The sequence below is a fragment of the Malaclemys terrapin genome, chromosome 1 (genome assembly GCF_027887155.1).
Source record: "Malaclemys terrapin pileata isolate rMalTer1 chromosome 1, rMalTer1.hap1, whole genome shotgun sequence".
NCBI lineage: Eukaryota > Metazoa > Chordata > Testudines > Emydidae > Malaclemys > Malaclemys terrapin.
The window spans coordinates 92,793,977-92,820,451 of record NC_071505.1 but is presented as its reverse complement, the minus strand read 5'-3'; the positions used below and the strand labels follow the sequence as shown (position 1 = coordinate 92,820,451).

The window sequence follows — 26,475 nt, the reverse complement described above, 5'->3', positions numbered from 1 at the left end:
GCATGTTCCCCAGTAAATGACCACCATACCTCTGGTTCCAGCAGGAGGAAGAAATCTAAAAGGGTGGCAAGACTGCTGGTACTGGTGCCAGGATCCTGGGTGGCAATCACCCTGGTACTATTGGTACCGACAGCCTCTGTGCTGAGTGCATTGGCCTGACTCTGGAGCAAGGAGACCTGGAACATGCACTAACCTCTTCAAGCACTGTGCGACAGACACCCCTGCCCCCCCCCCACCGTGCATGAACACGGTTCAGAGTGTGCAGTGTGCGTACCCCACAAGGAGAACCTGAAGCAATTCTCCAAAGGCAAGTCCTCCAAATCCTCATAGTCAAAAGACAGGAGCAAGGCACTGGCTGACAAAAAGGCTTGGGAGACCACAGGGCCAGCACCAATGTTGATACTAAAACCAGCCCTGGCAATAGTGCCAACCATTAAGCCCTCCCCCATAGCAAGATACAACTTTGAGGAGCTGCTTTCACCCCTCCTGTTGGCACCAGAACCAACACCGGTACTGGCAGAATCAGCACCAAACCCACAATTGGTACCCCTGTTCCTGGAGATGAACTTCTCGCCATCTCCAAGCCAGTCCTTCTTCCCAACTGCAAGCAGGGAACCCTCTCTGTTAGACCAGAGTGGTACATAAGGAGAGGTCTGGAGGTGCCCTGTACTGGGCCCTATATGTGACTGGCAGTGGATGGGCCAACCACAGTCTAGCCAATACCTGTATAATTTACCATTGTGGACTTACTGGACCTACTGGGCTCACATTCCTACAGATCTCAGAGTGGAGCCCTATTGCAGGTGCCAGGGAAAGGAAGGAGGTTTATATTACCATTGGCATCAATGGCTAGTATCCCCCCACACCAGAATCAGATGAGCCCCCTTGTGAGGGAGCGGAGGCGACTCTGGAAATTCTCCTCCCCACCTACAGGCTCCTTCTCCTCTCTGGATGAAGCCATTGTCTTGGCCCCAACACTGGCCATCGATGACTTCAGAGCCTTCTAAGACCTGCTTTCAAGAATAGCTGAAATCTTGGACAGCAAGACAGCAGTGAGCCAAGAAAAATATGCACAAGCAGCTCAAGATCCTCAGTGCTAACAAGAATTGCCCTACTGATCAATGAGGCATATTGGACCATGGCACACCGCAGCCTCGTTCCTGACTGCTTCAAAGTGAGCAGAACAGTGCTATCAAGTCCTCCCAAGGGCTTCTAATATTTTTATGTGCACCCGACACTGCTGTCACTTGTGGTATCTGCAGTCCAGGAAAAGACCAGGGCTACTAAGGGGACTCCAAAAGATGATAATCCCAAAACATTGGACCTTTTTGGCCCAAAGTCTTACTCACCAGCCTTCCTCCAATTCTGCACCATAGAAGCAGGACCTGTTTGAGGAACACAGTTTTTTGATGTGGGAAAGGGTGACCCCTTCCTTTAAGGTTCCTCCAGGACTGGAGAGAGGACCTAAGAGATGGGATCAAGCAGGGAGGGAGGGCGCAGATGAAAGTGAAAACAGGGCTACAAGTAGCAATGGACAAGTCTGATATCACTACTTGATCCATGACTATGGCAGTCACAATGCACCAGTCCTCCTGATTACAGGCATCTGAGATTCTAATAGAAGTACAGGTAACAATAGAGTACCTACCCTTGGAGGACATGGAGCTCTTCAGCAGCTGAATGGACAAGGCGTTCTGTTACCTCCAGTATTCAAGGGCAATGCTGAGCTCTTTAAGGATCTACACTCCGGTGCTGTACCGCAAGCACGTCTGGTACTAGTCCCTGCAAAGACAAAGACAACTATCTTATTCCTACAGTTGCCAACTGGACTAGCTATCCAGAAACTAGCCCTGTTATACAAGGAGGTATGTCACCCTCCTCCTCCTCCTCCATCCCGCCACCAGCTCCCTCTCAGAGACAGCAGATTTAATGGGGGTGTTGAAAGCCACGCTAAAACCGTCTCAGAGCTTTCCTTTGGGAATCACCTTGCCCCTTCCACTGGGCATGGTCAGAGATTACAATGACAAATGGATGCGGGACACTGGCGTATTGAAAACTATGTAAAAATTACAAGCTGTCACTTTAAATCTAAAAGATTTTCCTGAGCCTGCTCGCAGGCTATGGGGCTTTATAGGGAAACGTACAATCGGAGTGGATCTGCAGAGAGTCAACCAAGAGTGAGGTGGGGTGAGTTGTGCCTGTCCACTTTAGGGAGCATCCTGCCTTGTGTCTCTCTAGTTTTGCGGTTCTTGTGTGTTGTTATTCTGAATTCTAAGTAATAAAGTAGTGTTACACTACAACCTTCCAGCAACAGTACTTATGTTTTTATCCAACTTCTCTGTTTGTATGCCGTGAACGTAACAGACATCACCACCCATGGTTACGCTATCCAATTCCTTTCCTTACCCCCCCCCTTCCCTGTCCCTCTTCAAGGATCGTTCTCACAAGAGCCATTATAAAACAAAATGGCCCTGTTGCTCCATGTAGGAGCTATGGAAGTGGTTCCTCAGGAGAACAAAGAAAGAGGTTTCTGCTCCTGATATGTCCTTATCCTGAAGGAGACATGGGGCCTTTGTCCTATCCTAGACCAGAGGAGACTGAACAAATACCTAGAGTAGCTTAGAGTCAGGATGGTAACTCTTGCCTCCATCATTCCATCGCTTCAGGCTCAGGACTGGTTTGTGGCTCTCGACTCTTACAGGATGAATACTTCCAATAGCCATCCACCTAGGCCACCAGAAGTATTGGAGATTTACAGTAGATCCAAATTATTACCAGTACCTTTCGGACTCTCTACGGCACTGAGAGTCTTTATGATATAGCCATTCTTGTTTCTCACTGAGTCATCCAACAACCCCTTTGCTCTGCGTGCTATACCATTCTCAACTGTCCATTTCTCTGCTTCTCTCAGAATCAATGTTTTGCCTTCTTCCATGCAGCACCTTCTGCCATCCACTGCTCTATAAAGCCACTGCCTTTTTCTCTTCCATATCCCACCTTGAGACCCACTTCCTCCAGGATGCTCACAAGAAGTGAGCTAGCTAACATTAGGGTCATTTGAGAATTGGTGATGTTTATTTAGCCCACAATCTTCAAAAATGGCTCCTGATTTTGAGTACCTCAGTTAGCGGGTGTCCAACTTTTGATCCCTCAGGCTGATTTTTCAGAGCACCTGTAGCTCACATGGACCTCAACTGGAGTTGTGGGTGCTCAGCACCTCTGAAAATCAGGCCCTAGATAGCTGTAAAAGAATTGGGAACTGTCAAAACCCAAGTTTTGCTCTTGCTGAGCCAGCGGACTCCTTGGGTTCGTTCTGTCTGAGCTTTCTCAAGGAAGGCAGGGAAGTGGTTTCCAGCAGGGTTAGTTGTTTTATTTCTAAATAAGAAAATCAAAATCTTTCAGGCTCTTCTCTCAGTCTGTGCAGACCAAGTAGTCCCTTCCCCAAGTCTGTCCCTCACATCAATAACCAAAATTTCCTGGCTCTTTCCTCAGAGCCTCAGCAATCAAGGACTTCACACAGTCTCCCTCCTGTCTGTTTAGTTTCTTGAGCAATCCTTCTCTGCTGTAGCTTTAGTCCTAATGGTCCATGAGCATGGCTCCTGGCACCTCAGGTCTCTGGAGGAAAGGGTCAGCTAATTAAGTTCAAGCTCTCTCTCAGGTGCAGTGGGTGTGGCTAATCAGTTGGCTGCAGGCCTCTGACCCCAGGGGCATGGCATCCTTGATACCTTCACAGTATCTCAAGTTGGACATCCCAAAATGGAAGCACCCCAAATCATCAGCCATTTCTGAACACATTGTCTTTGTTTTAAAGACACGAGGTATCTCTTCTCTCTGTATATCTTGCCCCGCTCCTGCACCCTTTGTATGTGGCTTGCCATGTCAGAGTGTAAGGTCTTCCGAGAGGTGTGTTTGAACACTGCCTAGCACACTGTGTATAGTCCCAGAATAACAGGTGTTAAAGTCAGGGGGAGTGTGTAGAAGTGCTGATCCCCTTCCTCTGCTAAAAGCAGAGGGACAGGTCCTGGGAAGTCAGTGAGCTCCCCCTCCTCCTGTCTCTTCACTGGCTGGGGAAATGAGCATAGGGGCTGGAACTAGGAGTGCTGTTGCACCCCCTGGCTTGAAGTGGTTTCCATCATATAGAGGGTTACAGTTTAGTTCAGTGGCTCTCAGCACCCCCACTATACAAATTGTTCCAACACCCCTGGAAATGAGAACTGAGGTGAGAGAATCTGAAGTGAGAGCAGCAGGAGCAGCTGATGCCTGGGTTTATGGCCTGGGACTCTGAGCCCTCCCACCAGCAGGTGGAGCAGCACCAGCACACAGTAGGAGGGGAGTCATCCAAGATGGGAGTCACCAATCTGCTTCACTCCTCCTCCACAGGATGATCCTTCTCCTTGCTGATTCCTTGTTCCCTGCAGATGGGGTGGAGGGGAGGGAAAGTCTGCCACCTTCAGCCCTCCCTCCCCTGGAGGGGAGAAAAGGAGATGCTGCTGCTGCATCCCTTCCCTAGCCAGAATCCAGGGGAAACAAAATGGGCCTGCCCATTCCCCCGCAATCCCCTGAGGGTGGTTAGGAGCACATCAGTTGTTTCCCTATGCAGCACACCTGCATGCATGCATGAACACACGCTTTGGGCTGCCTTGGGGCCTGTTTGGGGCTGTGGACTCCTTTCAGCTACCTTTATTCAGTTGTCCCCATTCTTTTCTGTGCCTTGTCTCATCACCCAGTAGGATGCAGTGGTACTTCACTACATGCTACCAGCACTTGTCCCAGCATAAAAACAAAGTGGCAAGCTTCTCCTCTTTTGTTGATCTACTTTAACCACTGTGGAAGACACATAATAAGTTACTATAATAATAATTTTTCATTAGAAACCAGGGCTGGGTGTCTTTGCTTTTCCCCCACGTGATGTCGTCCTCTTCTGTGGCATAATAACCATCCTCACGGGAACAGGATGTCATGAGTAGACAGTGACTTGGGTTGGGGGAGCCCATTCCAGATGATCATTCAGACTCTTTTTCCAGGACTTCAGCTGTTGGTAGAGGGAAAGGTAGAAGGTGGGAAGATGGAATTAAAATACTGGCTTCTTGCCCTTGGATGATCAGAGAGAACCAAGCAAGGAAACTAAGGTTTGTTTGGGGAGAGGTGAGGAGTTATACAGGAGCACAAGGGATCTGCTTACACCTATGTCTTATACGTTTCTCTCTGCCAATTAAGACCCAGATTTTATGTCTAATCCACACTTCCCCTATCTGTAAGGGGAAAGCAACTGTGGATGGGGGCTTTGTCTGAGAGGTTGGGAAGGTCTCATATTGGCAATCAGGGAGCATGAAAACTGAGAAATAGTTATGGCCAACTGGCATTGTGCTACTTTCAAACACAAAAGGGGACCTTTCCTTATCTTAGTACATGACAAATAAAGAGAAGAACCTTACTTTGATTCCAGTGGGGCTTAAAATCCATTTTAAGGTTTTCCATAGCACCCATCAATGTATCACTGTTGTGTCTAAATGCTTCCCAGGTAAATTAAATCTGCATAGCAAGGTCCCTAATGGATCTGTATTGAGTTTTCTGCTCTTCTGCAGCCCCTGGTTTAAAAGATGATCTGCTTCGAGAATTATATAATACTAATATCACTATTATTAGTTTTAACCTAGTTATAGTAGAAATGTGTTATCAAAGAGAGGGACTTGTAATGAGTCCTGAAGTTGGTCACACTCAGGGTTAGACTGATGACCTCTAGAAGATCATTCCACAGCCCCTCAACCTCCAGTTCTACCAAGACTGCTTTATCTCCAGTTCTCATGTGTTTTGTACTGGGTGTTGTGAGCTGCATTGTCCCTGAATAATACTGGATCCTGGATGGGGAGGTGGTTACTAAAGTAGCTGACTCCTGACCCATTCATGACTTTGAAGATCATGACCAAGACTTTTTTAAAAAGACAATAGAAACCAACTGGGAGACAGTGGAGGGGCTGGAATACAGAGGTGATGTGCTCACAGAAGCCCATCTCATTGAGGAAGGTGGGCAGACACATTGTGTACAAGATGGAGTCTCTGCATTGCATCCATCTTAGTCCCTATATACAGCAAGATACAGTAATCTAATCTGGAGGAGACCAACACATGTCGCTGTTGTCAGATCCTTGTCCAGGAGGGAGGGGTGGAGTTTCCTAGTAAGATACAGGTGAAAGAAGGCATTTTGTCACCACTGGAGCTACTTGGTTTTCTAGGCTTGGTGATGAACAGAACCCCACGCTCTCACTAGTTTGACAAACAGAATGCAGAAGGGGAGGACAGCATCTTTGAAGAGTTTCTCCCCTTCCAGACAACATCACCTCGGCTTGCCTATGATCAATGTAAGACAGTTGTTTTTCATCCTGGTGCTGATTTCTTGTGACATCCTGGTGATGGTGTTCATTGTACCTAGGGAAAATCAGATAGTTGAATGCTGCACTGTCTGCTCCAGGTCTGTCAGGTTGGTAGTGAGTCAATGGCACTTTGAGGGCAGAGGTGTCAAATTTGCAGGGAGGATGAATGACATGAGCTTTGTTGCCTTGAAGGAGGCTTTGATAGTGTCCATTAGCAGTGGAAAACAGTTGCTCTTTGTATCAGAGGGATAGCCGTGTTAGTCTGAATCTGTAAAAAGCAACAGAGGGTCCTGTGGCACCTTTAAGACTAACAGAAGTATTGGGAGCATAAGCTTTCGTGGGTAAGAACCTCACTTCTTCAGATGCAAGTAATGGAAATCTCCAGAGGCAGGTATAAATCAGTATGGAGATAACGAGGTTAGTTCAATCAGGGAGGGTGAGGTGCTCTGCTAGCAGTTGAGGTGTGAACACCAAGGGAGGAGAAACTGCTTCTGTAGTTGGATAGCCATTCACAGTCTTTGTTTAATCCTGATCTGATGGTGTCAAATTTGCAAATGAACTGGAGCTCAGCAGTTTCTCTTTGGAGTCTGGTCCTGAAGTTTTTTTTGCTGTAAGATGGCTACCTTTACATCTGCTATTGTGTGGCCAGGGAGGTTGAAGTGTTCTCCTACAGGTTTTTGTATATTGCCATTCCTGATATCTGACTTGTGTCCATTTATCCTCTTGCGTAGTGACTGTCCAGTTTGGCCAATGTACATAGCAGAGGGGCATTGCTGGCATATGATGGCATATATAACATTGGTGGATGTGCAGGTGAATGAGCCGGTGATGTTGTAGCTGATCTGGTTAGGTCCTGTGATGGTGTTGCTGGTGTAGATATGTGGGCAGAGTTGGCATTGAGGTTTGTTGCATGGGTTGGTTCCTGAGTTAGAATTGTTATGGTGCGGTGCGTGGTTGCTGGTGAGAATATGCTTAAGGTTGGCAGGTTGTCTGTGGGCAATGACTGGCCTGCCTCCCAAGGTCTGTGAAAGTGAGGGATCATTGTCCAGGATGGGTTGTAGATCACTGATGATGCGTTGGAGAGGTTTAAGCTAAGGACTGTAGGTGATGGCCAGTGGAGTTCTGTTGGTTTCTTTTTTGGGCCTGTCTTGTAGCAGGAGGCTTCTGGGTACACGTCTGGCTCTGTTGATTTGTTTCTTTATTTCCTTGTGTGGGTATCGTAGTTTTGAGAATGCTTGGTGAAGATCTTGTAGGTGTTGGTCTCTGTCTGAGGGGTTGGAGCAGATGCGATTGTACCTCAGTGCTTGGCTGTAGACGATGGATCGTGTGGTGTGACCAGGGTGGAAGCTGGAGGCATGAAGGTAGGCGTAGTGGTCGGTGGGTTTTCGGTATAGGGTGGTGTTAATGTGGCCATCACTTATTTGTACGGTGGTGTCTAGGAAGTGGACCTCCCGTGTAGATTGGTCCAGGCTGAGGTTGATGGTGGGGTGGAAGCTGTTGAAATCATGGTGGAATTCTTCCAGGGTCTCCTTTCCATGGGTCCAGATGATGAAGATGTCATCAATATAGCGTAGGTAGAGAAGGGGCATGAGTGGACGAGAGCTGAGGAAGCGTTGTTCCAGGTCAGCCATAAAAATGTTGGCATGTTGTGGGGCCATGCGGGTGCCCATAGCGGTGCCACTGGTCTGGAGGTATATATTGTCACCAAATTTGAAGTAATTGTGCGTGAGGATAAAGTCACAGAGCTCAGCAATAAGTTGTGCTGTGTCATTATCAGGGATACTGTTCCTGACAGCTTGTATTCCATCTGTGTGTGGGATGTGTAGAGAGCCTCTGCATCCATGGTGGCTAGGATGGTGTTTTCTGGGAGGTCACCAATGCATTGTAGTTTTCTCAGGAAATCTGTGGTGTCACGGAGATAGCTGGGAGTGCTGGTGGCGTAGGGTCTGAGTAGGGAGTCCTCATATCCAGACAGTCCTTCAGTGAGAGTGCCAATGCCCGAGATGATGGGGCTTCCAGGATTTCCAGGTTTGTGGATCTTAGGTAGTAGATAGAATAACCCCGGTCGGGGCTCTAAGGGTATGTTGATTTGTTCCTGTGTTAGTGTAGGGAGTGTCCTGAGTAGATGGTGCAGTTTCTTAGTGTATTCCTCAGTGGGATCTGAGGAAAGTGACCTGTAGACTTTGGTATTGGAGAGTTGTCTGGCAGCCTCCTTCTGGTAGTCAGACCTGTTCATGATGACAACAGCATCTCCTTTATCAGCCTCTTTGATGATAATGTTAGGGTGGTTTCTGAGGCTGTGGATGGCATTGCGTTCTGCACAACTTAGGTTATGAGGCAATCAATGTTGTTTTTCCACAATTTCTGCCTGTGCACGTCGGCAGAAGCATTCTATGTATAGGTCCAGACTGTCATTTCGACCCTCAGGAGGAGTCCATGTGGAGTTCTTCTTCCTGTGTTGTTGGTGGGAGGATATCTGTGTATCAGTGCGCTGTTCAGTGTTATCTTGAAAGTATTCTTTGAGTCGGAGGTGGCGAAAGTAGGCTTCCAGATCACCGCAGAACTGTATCATGTTCGTGGGGGTGCTGAGGCAAAAAGAGAGTCCCCGAGATAGGACAGACTCTTCTGCTGGGTTGAGTGTGTAGCTGGATAAATTGACGATATTGCTGGGTGAGTTAGGGGTATCCCTGTTGTGGCCCCATGTGGCAGGTAGAATTTTAGACAGCTTACGGTCCTTTTTCCTTTGTAGAGAGGTGAAGTGTGTAATGTAGATCTCTTGTCTTATTTTAGTAAAGTCCATTTGTGTGGAGGGTTGGTTATTTATGAAAGTCTCCAGGTTGGAGAGCTCTTTGTTGATTTGTCACCAGCCAGGAGAGTCATGGACAGACTTTGAATTCAGTCCCTGAATGAAGGGGAACCTGATCAGAATCTATCTGCAGCCTTGTACTATGATCCCACCAGAATGTCCCTGCTAGGGTCCTAGCCACACATAGTCGTTAAAGATATCATGGCATTTTCCATAAGAGCAAAAGTGTTGAATATAGTGTCCTGAATAAATTTGCACTGGGACAATTACATTCCATTTCCTTACATTTTTTTTCCCCTGCAATTTCAACTTGATAGTGTATTCTTCACTTCCTGTCCTAAAATAGCATGTAGCGTTGCCATGGCCTATCAAACTGTAGTTCTCCACCCTAGTGATGGCTTGCTTTCAGTTGCTCTGAAGAGATCCCTTTTATATTCCCTGCCTACTTAAAAAGTTGTTTTCTGGGGCACAATTTATTCAAGGTTTGAAAGTTCTTTGAGACCTTTTGTGTGCAAATGCCATTATTCTCTCTTTGTCACTTGAATGGACTCTGGGTGCAGAGCCTGAGATGAGAAGAACCTATTCTAGATTTGTGTCCACCTGGAATGGACTCAACATTTAGCCTGCTCAGGAGGGGGAAGAAAATCCTGAATCGGATTTCTGTGCCCCACGGAATACACTCTCTGGGTGAAGCCTCTGAACTTGTTCCAGTTTGTGAGCTGCTGTTTAAGTGTCTGGGGGCTGAGTAGGTGGGTGTGTGGGTGAGTGGATGTGCACCTGGGCTGTTGGTGCCAAGATGAGGGGTATCATACACCTGGCTGCATGCCCTGCATCCTCTTCCCAGTGACCTCCAGAGCAGAATCTGGTGAATTGCCAGCCCATAACTTTGTGCATTTTTCTTCCTTGTGATCCAGGATGTGATTCCAGGATGGCATAAATCAACTGATCATTTGATATTTCCCAGGGCATAGTACAGTGTAGCAAGCGACTGGGGGTGTTGCAGGTGCACCACACTCCCAGCTGCTAGTTACTGTGCAGGGGGATGGCTGTAAGTACAGGCTTATTCCTGGGACCCCAGGCATGGAAACATGTGTGACGCCCCCCTCTTAAAACAAACTAAACCTCTGGTTCTGCTGCTGGGGATGGAAGGATGGGCTGAGAGATGCTGCTGTGATGTCTCAAGTAGTTACTCAGACCTCTCTCCCCACCTACCTTGCAGAACAAATGTAACCTTTCTACCTGGTTTAACCAGCTGTGTTCTTGTTTGCTGGGTGCCATTGCCAGTCCCTACTGGGTCAAGTTCACTCTTTCCCCAGAAATTGTCAGGGGAGAGGAGGCTCTGTGTTCCAGTGTCCCTGGTAACTGATCATTGCTTTGTGAGGAGCAGCTGGGGTTCTGGGCAGGAACCTGAGCCCTGTCCCTAGTAGATTTATTAGGTATTTCCCATTCAAATTTCCACCATGCACAACGTGCTTTGAATGGGGAGATGGGGGAGAAATGTCCTTCTCACCTGATGACCTGTGGCCTTAGCTGCAATTCTGAGATTTATCTCACACTTCAATGCTGATCTAAGGAAAGGGAAAGAAAAAGAGCACAGACATTTTTGGTCTCAGCCCACCGAGAGCAAAAAGGCTTCTCCACTCCCAGTCAGAGGAATCCCTGGTATGTGAGGATGGAGTTGATTCAGGGGAGGGGCTTTCAGACTGGCACATCCCTACTTCTCAGTTTGTCTCCTTTAGGAATGTTTCAGGAAATGAGTTTGACAGTTCTCAGCTCCAGGTTCCCAACAAAAGGCAAAGATGAGCAGGAAAAATGGTCTTGCAGGAAATGTCAGGACTGGAAGAGAAGAGGGTACTGCAGGTTAAGATTGGGCTGGCAAAGCTGCTGACAGTGGCTGTGTGCCCTAGCAGAGCTATGGGGGGTATCAGGACTGGAATAGCAGTGAGTGTTACAGATCAAAATCGGAGTACATTGGCTGACACTTGCGGACATAGGAGAGCTGGAGAGGAAATTCAAGTATGCAAGTTTAGGGAGCAAAATACACTTTAATTTCTGAAAGTCTGTATCCAGGAAGGTTAGCTAGTTTCCATGAGCTATTCAGACCTAGATCTGTTTACTAAGTCTACCACCAGGCAGGCCAGCTTTGATAGGAGTATTTACCCAATAGGAACTGGAATGAAATTCCTAACAAGAATCACACAGACCAGCCAACAGCAGCTGGATAAGAACATAAGAATTATGCCAAGGGTCCATCTTCTAATCCAGTATTCTGCCTTTGATACTCTAACCAGGAGGAGATGTCTCTGTGGAAGCACAAGAATACCTAGTACTGCATTATTATGTAGATTGATCTACCTGCAGGGGAAGTTCCTTCCTAACTGTAGGTCCCACTGACCTGGGGATAGACTAACCTAGAAACCAAAGGCTCACTTTTCTCGCAGACCTAGAGCCAGAGTTTCACTGGTGTCTTCTAGATGAAAGGCTCTGAATCACCCTCCTCAGTTCTTGCATAATCCTATCACCCTGTCACTCCATAATTACAGGGCTTGAAAAATCTACTCATCCTGGACAAGTAGGTATCTTTCTTGGCTGTGTCCCATCCACTGCTGTAGTACCTATGTTTTTATTTTAAAAACATCTAGCCCTAAAGGAAACCTTCCAAATGTAAACAAAGCAGAATGGCTTCCTACAAGACCACTCCAGTGTTTTCACTGATGGGAGGAGAGAGAGAATGCGAGGCTGGTACTGTTTGCCATAGGGTGGCCTGATGGGAGTGCCACTCTCTAGAACAGGAGGCCCTGGAAGGGTTGTCAACTTTCTAATTGCACAAAACTGAACACCCGTGCCCCACTCCTGTCTTGCCCCTTCCCCAAGACCTTGCCCCTGCCCCACTCCTTCTCTGAAGCCCTGCCTCTTGCTCACTCCATTTCCCCCCTCCCTCCATCATTCACTCTCCCCCGCCCTCACTCGCTTTCACCATGCCAGAGCAAGGGATTGAGGTGTGGGAGGGGGAGAAGGGCTCCAGCTGGGGGGGGGGCTCTAGAGTGGGGCCAAGTATGAGGGGTTTGGGGTGCAGGTGGGAGCTCTGGGCTGGAGCTGAGAGGTTCAGAGTGCAGGAGGGGGTGTGGGATGGGGCTCAGGGCTGGGGCAGGGGGTTGAGGTGTGGTAGGAGGTTTGGGGTGCGGGTTCAGGGTGGGGGCTCAGGGTTGGGGAAAGAGGTTGGGGTGCAGGCTCCGGGTGGCACTTACCTCAGGCAGCTCCAGAAGCGGCCAGCATGTCTCTGCGGTCCCCTAGGTGCAGGGGCAACCAGCGTGCTGCCTTCACCCGCAGGCGCTGCCCCTGTGGTTCCCAGCCAATGGGAGCTGTGGAGCCAGTGCTCGGGGAGGAGCCAGCGCACAGAGCCTCCCTGGCCCCTGCACTTAGGGGCCGCAGGGATATGTCGCCGCTTCTGGGAGCTGCGCAGAGCCAAGGCAAGCAGGGAGCCTGCCTTTGCCCCGCTGTGCCGCTGACTGGACTTTTAACAACTTGGTCCGGTCGGTGATACTGACTGGAGCCGCCAGGGTCCCTTTTCAACCGGTCGTTCCAGTCGAAAACTGGACACCTGGCAACCCTAAGCCCTGGAAATCTCCACCACCCCAGCAGAGGGCTCTGTGTGGGGACAGGGCCTATTTCTACCAGCACCTCTTCAGCAGAGGTCAGAAGTGTGCCCCACCCATCCACCCACCCACACAGTGCCTTCTGCTTGGTGTGAGCTGGGGTCCTCTGCTGAGTTGGCAGGCACAGGTATTCAGGCAGGCAGGCAGGCAGGAGCCGCCCCGCTCCTCCATTTCTGGCAACCCTCCCCACTCCAGCAGAGAGCTCTGTGCGTGAGGCAAGTATAAATGGATTTTTTTGAGCGGGGGGCTGGAGAGTTGCAGCACTAATGTATTGGTGCAGCATTGATTTATTTGTGTGTGGGGGTGCGGGGTTACCATTAATTGGTGACACACAGTTCATCCAGAAGGAGAATGGGCTCTTTGGCCCCAGGCAGTGGGAGTTGCCTGGCCAGTAAGAGATTGGACAGGAGGGTCTGTGGCTTGGGAAATCGGTGCATTTGAGCCTGAGGAGCAGGCTAAGTCCTTGGGCCAGGTCAGGGGTTTTTGACCTGTGGTCCGTGGACCCCTGGGAGCCTGCAGACTATGTCTAAGATTTCCATACCACTATTGGAAATTTTTTTAGGAGTTGGCAAATGAAAAAAGTTGAAAACCACTGGGCTAGAGGATGTTGGGTACATTTTTCAAGCCCTGCATAATTAACCCCTCATGTGGGATCCTCTCAGCCATTGCACCAATGTCAGCCAGGAGCCGTATAAATCATGAGTCAGGCCTAGAAAATCATGAGGTATTAAAAATAATAATTTGGGAATGAGAGGATTTCTTCTGGTTTTGAGCTTTTAGGGTTCTGGTTTCCCAGTCTCCCCCCCCCCCCCCCCCCCCCGAACAAACAAACAAACAAAAAACCACATGAGGGCTAGAAACTTTACTTTTATTTTTTAATGAGATTGTTGTGGGTTCTGGGGCTCCAGGAGCTGGAGCTCAAAGAAATACACCAAATATTGGAGAATCGCAATAAAATCACAAGCGTTGACTATACAGCAGGCGGAATTTCACTGGTGCTAATGGGGTCAAACTCCTTGAGCTAGGCTGATTTACACCAGCTGAGGATTTGGCCCAATGGAATTCTACTGGTGTCAAACCAGTGCAAGCAAGAGCAGAATTAGGACAGTTGTGTCAGATTTGGGAACTTTTAAGAACATAACGGTCATACTGGGTCAGACCAAAAGTCCATCTTGCCCAATATCCTGTCTTCTGGCAGTGGCCAATGCCAGGTGCCCCAGAAGGAATGAACAGAACAGGTAATCATCAAGTGATCCATTCTTGTCATCCATTTCCAGCTTCTAGTAAACAGAAGCTAGGGACGCCATCCCTGCCCATCCTGGCTAATAGCCATTGATAGAGCTATCCTCCATGAATTTATCTAGTTCTTTTTTGAACCCTGTTATAGTCTTAGTCTTCACAAAATCCTCTGGCAAGGAGTTCCACAGGTTGACTGTGCATTGTGTGGAAAAAATACTTCCTTTTGTTTGTTTTAAACTAGCTGTCTATTAATTTCATTTGGTGACCCCTAATTCTTGTGTTATGAGAAGGAGTAAATAACACTTCCTTTTTACTTTCTCCACACCAGTCATGATTTTATAGACCTCTGTCATATCCCCTTAGTCGTCTCTTTTCCAAGCTGAAAAGTCTCAGTCTTATTAATCTCTCCTCATACAGAAGCCATTCCATACCCCTAATAATTTTTATTGCCCTTTTCTGAACCTTTTCCAATTCCAATACACCTCTACCCCGATATAACGCGACCCGATATAACACAAATTCGGATATAATGCGGTAAAGCAGCCTCTGGAGGGGTGGGGCTGTGCACTCTGGTGGATCAAAGCAAGTTCGATATAACGCGGTTTCACCTATAACGTGGTAAGATTTTTTTGGCTCCCGAGGACAGTGTTGTATTGAGGTAGAGGTGTATATCTTTTTTGAGATGGGGCAACCACATCTGCATGCAGTATTCAAGGTGTGGGTGTACCATGGGTTTATAGAGAGGCAATATGATATGATATTTTCTGTCTTAACACTTCTGTCTTCTGAAGTGTTCTTAATCCTGCAGACTCTCCCCCTGCTCAAGCTTCCTGTGTCTGTAATGATCTCTGCGCCTGACTGTAAACCATTCCGCCTCAAAGCTCTTTGAAGTTAATGATCAACTGAATGCTTCACAAACATTAACAAACTGAATCAGGGCCCCCCCCTCTTTCCCTGACAACCCCTGGGACTTAGTATCTGCTTCAAGATGCCACCTTACTCTTTGTCCTGTGAGGCAAAATAACTACACTTCTTTTTGTTTTCGCTCAATTGCACGGTTTTATTGTGCAGTGACCCAGTGTCTGCCCATATCAGCATCACAGCCTTGTGAGGCCCATAATAAATACACCATGCTCTTTCTCTGCCTTGCCCAGCCCATGTGGGGCGGTTGGGTGAAAATTCTGAACTGCTCTGTGAGTTTTGAGAATGGTAGCGAACATGGTGCCAGTCACAACCGTTTGAGGTGTGAATACTCAAGGAGGATCCCAGGATCATTCTTGGAGACTGAAGCAGTACAGTTAGGAATGGGGGATTTGAAGTCTTTGGGGATTCCTGAAAACCCCACAGGGCTTGCCTGATATAGGCTCTGAGGGGTAGGGGCTGAAGGGGAATCCACCTAAATGTATGGAATGAGACAGCTGTGTGCTCTGAGGGACCATAAAGGGTCCAGAACCCTTTAAACACTGGCATATAAGATAACACAGTCAATGAAATAGTCACCTAAACCTTTTATTCCAACCAAGATGTATGCCCTCCTCTCCTTTCTTCCTTCAGTGTCCGCTTCCATCTCCGTATTTTGTGTTCCTCATTGCTGTAGCAGTGGAACTCTGGACTTGGCATTTGGCCCTGACTGAGGTAAGATCAGTTCTCCTTCTTGCCTCTAGCGGAAGTGCCTTCCATAGTCTAGGGCAGTCTCGTGCACGATTGGCTGAGTCTCACAGGTCCATGTAGCTATGGCAGAGGGAGAGGTGCTCTCTCAGGTGGCAGTCTCAGGCAGGACTTTCACTGCTTAGACAAAGAGATCGAATCAGCCTCAGTATTCCAAGGAGGAGCCAGTGTAAACTCTGGAGCAGCAAGATGACGTGCTTGTGGTGGTTTACAATGATGCACCAGCTTGTCTGTTCGCCTTTTTGTGAGTTGAAGTTTTTGTAAATGGTTTGGCTTCGTTCTCCTTTGAGCCTGAGTTTCAGAGGTAGAGGTGATCCCTCCTCCACCCCCAGCCCCACCCTGGTGTTCATCTAGTGGGGAATGAGCTTTTGCATAGAGTTTCATGCTGTAATGAGGGGTCCAGTCCCTTTATCATGATGACAGGTCATCTGCTCCTGGCCCATCTTCCCAGCCCTTCCCCCCCCAACCTGCTGACCCTTGGGGAGAGGATATACTTCCTCTTCCACACCTAGCAAGAGTGAATGTCTTTTCCTGTGTGGAATAGTGGGGGATCAGGGAGGTGAGGTGGGAGCTCATATCTTCTGTCTGGATTTTGCTCCTTGCTACTTTCCCATCTGACGACAGCTCTCCTGTCCCACTCTTAGATGGGGAGATTAGCAGGTGGATAAATGGGATGGACAACATATTTTCTATTGCCTGGAAAGAGGGGGTGAGCACTTCTAGGTTCCTTTCTGTCTGTCTTTCAGTCTCTTGGACCCATCACCTTGACACGATGGTTCTAGCTGTGACAGCTGTTTTTATTTTTACACTGCCTTGCTCCAGAGGCAACATGTTCAGCTCCTAACACATAGGGGATGGAAGGCAAAGGAGTTGAGTAACAGTCCAGTAGCCCAATGGACTTTAGGTGGAAGGGAGAGAAAAGATGAGGCCAGATTAATTTTGAGACTCTCCCTGCTCAGCATTGAGTAGCTTTTCCTGGGAGTGAGAGGATTTCTTTAGGACATGTGTTGTGGATGACCCTCCAAATGGTTTTGGGGATTTGGCCACATCCAGCCTGCGGCACCATCCTGCCCGGCCCCCGAGCTACTGGCCCGGGAGGCTAGCCCCCAGCCCCTCCCCTGCTGTTCCCCTTCCCCTGCAGCCTCAGTTCGCTCGCCCCGCTGCCGGCACAATGCTCTGGGCAGTGGGGCTGTGAGCTCCTGGGGCAGCGCAGCTGCAGAGCCCAGCCTGACCCGGTGTCTGTGCTGCATGGTGGTGGTGGCAGCAGCATGACCCGGCTCCAGCTGGGCAGTGCGGCTGTAGTGCCGCCAGCCACCGGCGCTCCAGGCAGCGCGGTAAGGGGGCAGGGAGTGGGGGGGGGGTTGGATAGAGGGCAGGGGAGTTCGGGGTGGTGGTCAGGGAGTTGGGGTTGTGAATAGGGGTCAGGCGGTCGGGGGGAACAGGGGTTGAATGGGGGCAGGGGTCCCAGGGGGCAGTCAGGAAGGAGGGGTGGTTGGATGGGGCATCAGGGGGCAGTCAGGAGCAGGGGTTCCGGGGGCAGTCAGGGGACAGGGAGAAGGGGTGGTTGGATGGGGCAGGGGTCCCAGGGGCACCGTCAGGAATGAGAGGAGGGCTTGGGTGGGGCAGCGGGGGTCCGGGGTGGTCAGGGGACAGGGAGCGGGGGTGTGTGGATGGGACAGGGGTTCCAGGGGGGGCCATCAGGGAACAGGGGGGGTTGGATGGGGCAGAAGTCCCACGACCCCCTCCCTAACCGGCCCTCCCTACAATTTATTAAACCCGATGCGGCCCTCAGGCCAAAAGGTTTGCCCACCCCGTCCCATACACTACACTCCATTCCAATTATGACTTCTTTTCAGCCTCAACCTTCTATTCTCCTTGCCCCTCATCCTGACCACTCTCTAGCCCCTCTTCCAGCAGCCCTGTAACCTTCTGGTGATATACCATATGAGTGAGCTCTCTGTATTCTGTCCTCACCTTGCCATCTGCTCTAATTAAATCTGCTGAGCTTGGAGACTTCACTGGATCAGAGGTGCCTAGAATTCCATGCTTCCCATCCCCTTGCTGGGACACTAATGGAATGTTCTAGAATGTATCAGGTCTAAAGACAGCACCCAGGTCTGGGGAGGTCAGATTTGCTTAACTCCAAGAGGGAACTTAGCAAAGGTGGCAGGCCTGGTGAGAATGGGAGGGAGGGAGGGAATTGTGTTGAATTAGACCTCCCCAAGATTTGAGGGAAAGATTCCAGCTGGAGCCTATTCTATCTGAGTTTGGAACTCACTCTGGTTATATCCTGGGCTCCACACAACACTCTTTTCCCCAGTGGTCCAGGGACCTTTTGCAGCCAACTAATAACTGAATGTTACTTTTCTCTTTGGCTTTTCCTCAGGATGAAGATGAGACGCCACAAGCTCTTTCTGACTCTGTGCATGGGTGGTCTCTGCCTCATCTCCGTCCTGCACTTCCTCAAGGCCCTCTCTTACGTCACCTTCCCCCGGGAGCTGGCTTCGCTTAGCCCCAACCTCGTCTACAGCTTCTTCTGGAACAATGCACCTGTCACGCCGCAGGTCAGCCCTGAGCCAGGAGGGCCGGAGTTTCTCCGCACGCCTCTGTACTCCCATTCACCCCTGCTCCAGCCCCTGCCACCCAGCAGGGCCAGCGAGGAGCTACACAAAGCTGAGTTTGTACTGCAGGAAGACACGTCAGAATATTTTGTCCATACCAAAGCTGGCGGCGTCTGCTTCAAGCCAGGCACCAGGATGTTGGAGAAGCCACCAGCAGGCCGGACGGACGAGAGAGAAGATGGCGCTGCTTCGGGGCACCCAGCTCGCAAGCCACTGAGCAACAGCAGCACAAAGCGGCGCAAGTGGGTGGAGTGCATGTGCCTGCCTGGCTGGCATGGCCCTAGCTGTGGGGTACCCACTGTGGTCCAGTACTCAAACTTGCCCACCAAGGATCGGCTGGCACCACGTGAAGTACCCCGGCGGGTCATCAATGCCATCAACATCAACCACGAGTTCGACCTCCTGGAAGCTCGTTTCCATGAGCTGGGTGATGTAGTGGACGCCTTCGTGGTCTGCGAGTCGAACTTCACGGCCTATGGCGAGGCGCGCCCACTAAAGTTCCGCGAGATGCTCCTCAATGGCTCCTTCGACTACATCCGCCACAAGGTGCTCTACGTCTTCCTGGACCACTTCCCTCCCGGTGGGCGCCAGGACGGCTGGATCGCCGATGACTACCTGCGCACCTTCCTGACGCGGGACGGCACCTCCCGCCTACGCAACCTGCGCCCGGACGACATCTTCATCATTGACGATGCGGACGAGATCCCGGCCCGCGATGGCGTGCTGTTCCTCAAGCTCTACGATGGCTGGACAGAGCCTTTTGCTTTCCACATGCGCAAGTCCCTCTATGGCTTCTTCTGGAAGCAGCCCGGCACCCTAGAGGTGGTTTCTGGCTGCACAGTGGGGATGCTGCATGCCGTCTACGCCACGGATGGGATCCGCCTCCGCCGCAGAGAGTATTATACTATGCCCGGCTTCCGGCAGTACGAGAACAGCACGGGTCACATTCTGGTGCAGTGGTCGCTGGGCAGCCCCCTCCATTTTGCTGGCTGGCACTGCTCCTGGTGCTTCACCCCAGAGGGCATCTACTTCAAACTGGTGTCAGCCCAGAACGGGGACTTCCCCCGCTGGGGTGACTACGAGGACAAGCGGGACCTCAACTACATCCGGGAACTGATCCGGACTGGTGGCTGGTTCGACGGCACCACCCAGGAGTACCCCCCTGCTGACCCAAAGGAACAAATGTATGCCCCAAAGTACCTGCTAAAGAACTACCAGCGGTTCCACTACCTGCTGGAGAATCCTTACCGGCGGGCAGAAGGGGCTGGATGAGGGGAGCGGGACTTGCATGGGAAATGGGAACATTAGAGCAAACGGAAAGAGTGAGGTGTCTCTTTTATTTTCCTTCTTCATTTTGTTTCCAGCTGAGGTGTGTAGTTTCTCTGCATTCTCTGCCTTTCCAGGAGTGAGACTTGGGGTGGGATTCCCAGTCACACTAACGAGGGCCAGAGGGAAGGAGAGGAAATGGGAACTGGCCCTGCAGAAGGCAAAAAGACTATGGCACACCTCCTCAACCTTGCCTGCAGGGTGGAGAGATCTTATCCAGGGGGCAGATTTTCCTACACGAGGGTGGGCAGAGGGAGCAGCTGCCCCCACCGCGGAATAGGTTGCATGCACATGTGAGTCTGGACTTGTCAATGAGCATGTGAGTGGGCGGGCGAATGTATGATCATGTGCATGTGAGTGGATGTGTGTGTCACGCGTGTTCATGTGAGTTTGTGTGTACATGTGCAAAAGCATATCTATAGGCATTTATTTTTTTACCTCGATATTCTTTAAAACATAGCCTCCCTCTACCAACCTCATGTCAATGCATCTCTCCTGGGCTCCACTCTTTGTCTAATGTGCTGCCGGTCCTGGAGCTTGCAGAAAAGGGAAGTGGGGTGGAACACAAGTGCTTGTACTCCTTCCCTACCCCCACCTCACTGTCACGCTGCACCCCAAACCTTAGCTTTGCCCACAAAGCCTCAGGCTGTGTCCCAGCAACCTGTTTTCGTCAGGGGAACAAGCTGCAGGGCTCTTCACTAGGTTGATTGTGTGTTGTGTTCACAAGTGTGTGGATTAGTGTGTGCACGAGTGTTAATGTGCATGGATTTGGCAGATGTGTGGCAGAGTGCGTGTGTGTGAGAGAGGGGTGGGAGAGTGGCAGGATTCAGAAGCTCTGCTATCTACTTAGGGGTTAAGGATATTCAGGGAACCCTCTACAAGCCTACTGGGTATAGGGGGAGGCTGGGAAGCTGTAGGCTCTCGTGACAGTGCTCCATAAATGGGCCTATTCAGAACCAGCTCTGGATAAGGGGTAAGAATGGGGACAAACTTAGGGAGGCACTGCTGGCAATATCTGTGGCAGGGAGCCTCCCTCCCCCATATAACAATACAATACAATACAATACAAGTGCTGGTTAATCCTCTTCTCCCTGGAGTAAGAGGGAGGGGAAGGGGAAATCCCAACCCCCTAGAGCCTAGCCCAGGTGTTGGGGCCAGTGGGATACAGACTGCATCGAGGCACAGCACCCTCCCCAGGGACACGGAGAATCCGCTGGGGAATTACTCCTGGAATGCTGCCGCCTTGTGGCTGGGAGGATGCGCGATCCAGACTCCTTGTCTGGACTGTGTGGAGAGTCATGCAATGAGGAGGGGAAGTGACAGAACTGGATTTAAGAGCCGAACCAATTGGAGGCAGCAAGCTAAGCTCTCCATCCCTGTTGTCCCTCCACAGGGTTTTTAATGACAGGGCTTGTTTCTTTCCTCGGCTCTCTTGGTTCTTTGGGGTGACAGCCACCTTCCCCCTCTCCCAGTTTGAGCAAATGGCTCCGTAGTGTGTTTGGAGCCCAATCTGTAGCAGGGTGAAGCTATGTTATTCTTCCAGCTGAGAGAGTACACTGAAGAGAGAAATGATGGAAACATGATTCCCCACCCTCTTGTTTGGAATAAGCATGGTGGGAGAAAAGGGAATATTCCCTACAAGGTGCGATCATCCCCCACCAGCCAGGCCAGCTGTGCTGAAGAGAGGGGGCTTTCTTTGCCAGTGGGAGCGTAAATCACTCTGACCATTAGGACTCACCATCCTTGTTTTTTTGCCTGGATTCCCATTTCTGCTACTCTCTTTCCCCCCACCTTTGTGCTCCCTCCTCCTTCTGTCTGGGGGAAAGTGACAGGCCCTAGAGCTCAGTTCTAAGGTTGTGCCTTCCTCCTGATCCTATAAGTATTTCTAAGGTTCTTATTTTATCTTGGTATCTATTCCCCTAGCACTCTGATTAACTGAATTCCTTTTTCCAGCAGCTGTGGGTCCAAAGTACAATTGAGATAGAACAACATAAAGCACCCAGATTGGAACCCCTTGGTGTTTGACTGATCTAAGTAATGTTTAATCTTATCTCACTCCTAGTCCCATGAAAGAGTCTCTGAAAGAGGCTAAACATCATTTCACTTTATTCACAACTGCTACCATCACCCACTACTGTCTGCTCCCTGAGATCACTGAAGGCTGGCCCACGGGATGGGAGAAGGGGAGATTTCCACCCTCGCCCCTGGGAGAAAGCTGTTGCTGTGCTGCCCAAGTTGAGCTTTATCTGCATGACCCATCAGCTAGGGTGTGAAGGAGGCGTGTTTCAGACCGAGGGGTGGTACCTCGGAGAGCGGGGGCTACAGGCCAGTTTGCCACAGAGAGTTCATGACTGTGGTGAAGGAACCCACGTGACTTACAGGAACGGGAGGGTGATTGCAAAAAGAGGGGCATATGTTAGGGGAGAAGACTTTGCAGCAGTGGGTATAGCACAGCAGGGCAGTACTACAATCCTGGGTGGAGGCAGAGGGAGAGCACCATGCATCACCACAAGGGCCTGGTGCAAGATATTGCGGAGAGGTACGGAGGGACCCAGCCATTGCTCATTTTCTTTCATTCTTGGAGAAAGAGTGAGAGCCCAGAACCTGCCTCAGACCCTCTGCTTTGACTCTGCCTTTCCACAGAAACAACAAACAAACCAAAGTCCAGTCCCTGCTGACTGGAGGGGAGAGAGAGACACACACACTATATATCTTTGTCTGCAAACTCCATAATGCTGGGAGGTGGTCAGCTGCCTTGATGACAGGCACCATATAGCTAAAACTTGAGTCCCTTCCTTGCAGCACAGTCCTAGCCACTAATCTGGGGTGGATTTAGAACATCTGGTTAACACCAGCAATCTTCCTGGATAGGAAGCGATGTGGGACCAAGCAGACCACAATACATCCACAGTACTGTACCGCCTCCCCTGGCACAGCACCTTTTCCCTATTGCCTCCTCCCCTCTTCTACTCAATGGGCTTTGCATTGCACTGCAGGGCGTGCTTGCCTTGCCTAGGGTTTTGCAGTTGCCTGTTGTGAATTTCTAATGTACCCATCGCTGCAGTAGCTAGGCCTGATCCAGCACAGAGATATAGCCTGCTTGTTCCCCTTCCCTCCCTTAATTCCTCGCTGGCCCTCTTCCCTCTCTCTCTTTCAGTTCCCTCTTCTCACTAACAGCCACACTTCTCTCCTCTCTCCCCCCCCCCCCAGGCATGAGGAACAGATTCCATTGTACCTATTGGGCTTCAGCTAAAGGGTCCCCCGCCCACACTGGGTAAGAATTGAGCTCCTCTGGGGACTCTGAGAGGGCTCTCCGTCCCAAAGTCCCTCTCCCCGCCCCCTCCTCACTAGTTTAGTTAGAAATTAAATTTGAAACAGGCTTCTGTGTTGAGGGACTTTCAGAAGAAATGTGTTCGGTTTTACTCTTCATTTTTGTAATTGTTCAGTTTAAAGCCAAACCAGTTTATATCTGTGGTATTTAACTTGCAGGGCTTATCCTCTCTTGATTGGGTTTAGAGAAATTGACCTCTTGTGGATTTAACATCTTCCACTTCCATCATCCCTTGAAGGCAGCCGGGTGGGACTTTTGGGAACTGGCTCTTGCTGGTTGATTTCTCAGGCCAACAATCCGCCCCAACCAGGCCCTGAAGGAATGGGAAGCAGAGGTTACATCTGTAATTTGATCAGATAGTTGGATGGGTGCCTATAGGAGAGAGAGACAGATTAAGCTTGAATAAGGAGCAACACAAAAGTGCAGGGTCTCAAATTGTGGCAAGGGAGAAATGGGTGTGATGATAAGGATTGGTCCAGAGCCCTCATTCCCACAAACCATTGATATGAGCAGTCTGACTTCTTTGATCGTGTCTTGATCTGGCACTGAAGATGCTGCAATGGAGTTTAGAAGGGAAAGCTTAAAAAACCCAAACCTGTATTTGGGACGTGGTTAATGACAAGAGGGAATGGCTGGGACGGGATATCACAGCTGTTATATGCTATTTGTTGCAGCAATCACAACTGAGAATGAGTAGTACAGCTCACTTCCTATTTGCCCACAAACTCTTAGGCAGCTGCTGCTTCACTCATGGCTAAGTGTCTTTTCACCTTTAACCCCTCACTACCCTTCTTAATTTGAACATTGATGAGGCAGCCTCTCAATTTTGGGGGCTTACACTGTGCTGTGTATCTGTTTCAGCCTGTTGTATTAATGTCCCCTGCTCCTTTGTAGTTTTCAAGGCTCTCTCACCCCATCCCCCCACATTAAGCCCTGAGAGGCGGGCTCTTTTCAGGTTATTTATAAGTGGGGGTGTGGACATGGTGTTGGAGCAGGTGGGTCCCCCTTACTGAACAGATTGGCTTGAAGGGGCTTCTCCCTATCCCATCAGTGGAACTGGTGGCAAACCTTGGTGATGCTCAGAGCCAGATTGAGTATGATATCCCTAGGGGAACAGGAGACAAAGAATGGGATTGTTTTTACGGCTCTGTGTTTATTATGAAAAGGAAAACATCACAGTTCTCTACTTAGTGTTCTTCCCTCCAATATTTCCAGTATGTCCCTGGGGCTGAGGTATTCACTAGAACTCCTGTTTGCCTCCAACCGGGGGACACAGCGCAACATATCATTTATATGCTGAGGGTGGGCAAATGGAGAGGCTCTGATTCATCCCATTAATGTGGCAAGGCTGGTGGAGCTCAGAGCAGCATTTTTTCCAGTTATCCTCAAGCAAGGTATCCTCCTGAGACCATAGTTTTTTCTCACACCCTGGAACCACCCCACCTCATGTCCCTTTGTCACCCCCTTTCTTCATCGACTTTCATGGCTGCTGCAGATCTGCACTGTGAGAACCCTGGAGCTGGTCATTCCTGGTCCTGTTAGTAAACACTGGTTAGGGAGGCAGTGGGCAAGGGAAAGGTCAGCCTGGATTTATAGACTTCTAAAACTGGGGAGGAGGGAGCGGAAGGGGAAGGAACCCTAAATCCTTTAGTCTTTGTGTTCAGAGCTCAAAAACAAACAAAAAAAATTCAATCTCTCTGAGAAGTTGGAGGAGCTCACCCTTAATGTGAAAATATAGGAGTATACATGTGGGGTGGAAAAAATGGGAGGGGTTTTAATCCCAAATGTCAAGAAAAGGGAGGATAGTATAATGCAATACACATACACTGGGAATATCAGAGCTGCAACCAATGGTATAGAAAGGATGAATACAAGGCCAAAAGCCAAACTGAGAATTCAAACCACTGTCCATTCTCATTCCTGCAGGAATGATCGAGCAGTATCCTCCATGGAGCAATGCACTAGCATTCCCATGGGACTGATGCTACCCAGGGAACTGACTTGTGGTGTTGCCCAGAGCGCCCTCTTTTGGCAAAGGAATGCGTGGACTTGCCAAAAAAAACCCCAACAACCCTGTAATTTATAAACACCAGTAATAATTAATTTTTGTAAGGATTAATCAAATGTACATTCTGAAATCATTTTCTCTGTAAATGGTTGGATTTCATTTCACCCTTAAAGGGATACTTAAAAAGGAGATGATAAAAATAATAATAAAAAATTTACAAAGTATGAAGGGAAACCAGATGGTGTCTGTGGCTGTCTTTATTTCAGCCCACATAGTCAGGAACCCATGGAAAAGAGGCAAAGAGGGTGCTGCCTCTGGCTGTGGCACATCTCTTCCATTCCCGAGTAACCCTGCACCACTTGGGGGCTTTAACACCAGAACCTTTGAATGCAGAAGCAATATTCTACCCAGCTAGAGCAACCGCTCTAGGTCAGCCAACAGAGGGTGCTCATGCACCCCACTGAGCAAGTCTGATATATTTCACCCAACAGAGCCCAGTGCAGTGTAGGTGTAATCACATGGATGTTTTTTGGCAATTGTGAGCCAGGATTTCTGTCACGTCTGTAATAATATTGTTGGCTAGCAGTGGCCTTTTAAACAATGAATGTTATGTAGTGATAGCCCAAGGCCCCATAAATGTCTATAGGGCTAGGAGCCCCTCCTCCCTTAATCAAGCCTTGCAGCCCTTTGAGGGAACGGCTGTAAAAGGGTAGGTCTGATATATTTCCTTCACCCAGGGCAGTGGGTCCCCAACCCCTGTTCACCCCAGGATAGCCCATACCCGAAAGAGTGGCTTCACTAGCTCATCCAGGTGTGGGAACTGCGACACTGTAAAAAAGTGTGACACGCTGTATTCCAACCTGTAAGGAGCAGTCGTAGCACGCACATGGCAGCCACTCCATCCTTGTAGCATAGACACACTGCCCCCAACACACAGTTGAGTGATTGGAGGGACCTATTACTCCTGGGGGAATTCTGCACCAAAAAATTTAAAACTTTTGCGCACATTTTAAAATTCTGCAAACGTTATTTGTCAAAATAACACTTCATAATCACGCCAGTTTCAATTATTTTGATAATTTCTTTCAAAATACCTGTCAGCAAGTATGGCTGTAACAATACAGACACAAAAATTCCCCCATGAATAGAGAGTTAAAGAAACCCCTATGACAATCCAGTTCCTGTTTCTCTGCCCCCTTCCCCCCTCCCCGAGCCCAGCTGCAGGGCCCCCCTTGCCCAGATACCTGCTCGCCCTCCCCCCTCCCGCCCCCCCAGAGCCCAGGGAACCAGTGGGAGAAACAGCCTGATGCTCAGTCCCATGCTTGCATGGAGTTTCCCATGTGCCACCCTCTTCTTCCCTTCGGGCATGCTGGGAACTGCAGCTGCCAAGAACCCTCTAGTTCCCTCTCCTTCCCTCCACCCCCCTGGCACTCCCTAGTGGTGGCTAGC

General features: G+C 49.6%; 1 protein-coding gene across 4 annotated transcripts in view; it reads left to right on the top strand.

Annotated features, from left to right (window-relative positions):
- The window catches only part of MGAT3 (beta-1,4-mannosyl-glycoprotein 4-beta-N-acetylglucosaminyltransferase), a 37,985-nt gene extending 12,720 nt beyond the window's left edge, over positions 1–25,265 (top strand). The window contains exons 1-3 of one of the 4 annotated variants that reach the window (XM_054031244.1): positions 5,091–5,129; positions 15,627–15,707; positions 18,127–25,265. In XM_054031244.1, the coding sequence (XP_053887219.1) occupies positions 18,128–19,633 (1,506 nt within the window). In that variant the 5' untranslated portion in view covers positions 5,091–5,129; positions 15,627–15,707; position 18,127 and the 3' untranslated portion in view covers positions 19,634–25,265. Of the gene's footprint in view, positions 1–5,090; positions 5,130–15,626; positions 15,708–15,804; positions 15,985–18,126 lie in introns of those variants that run through there. The other 3 variants (XM_054031238.1, XM_054031250.1, XM_054031233.1) reach the window with 3 other exon arrangements.
- Positions 25,266–26,475: the final 1,210 nt, after the last annotated feature.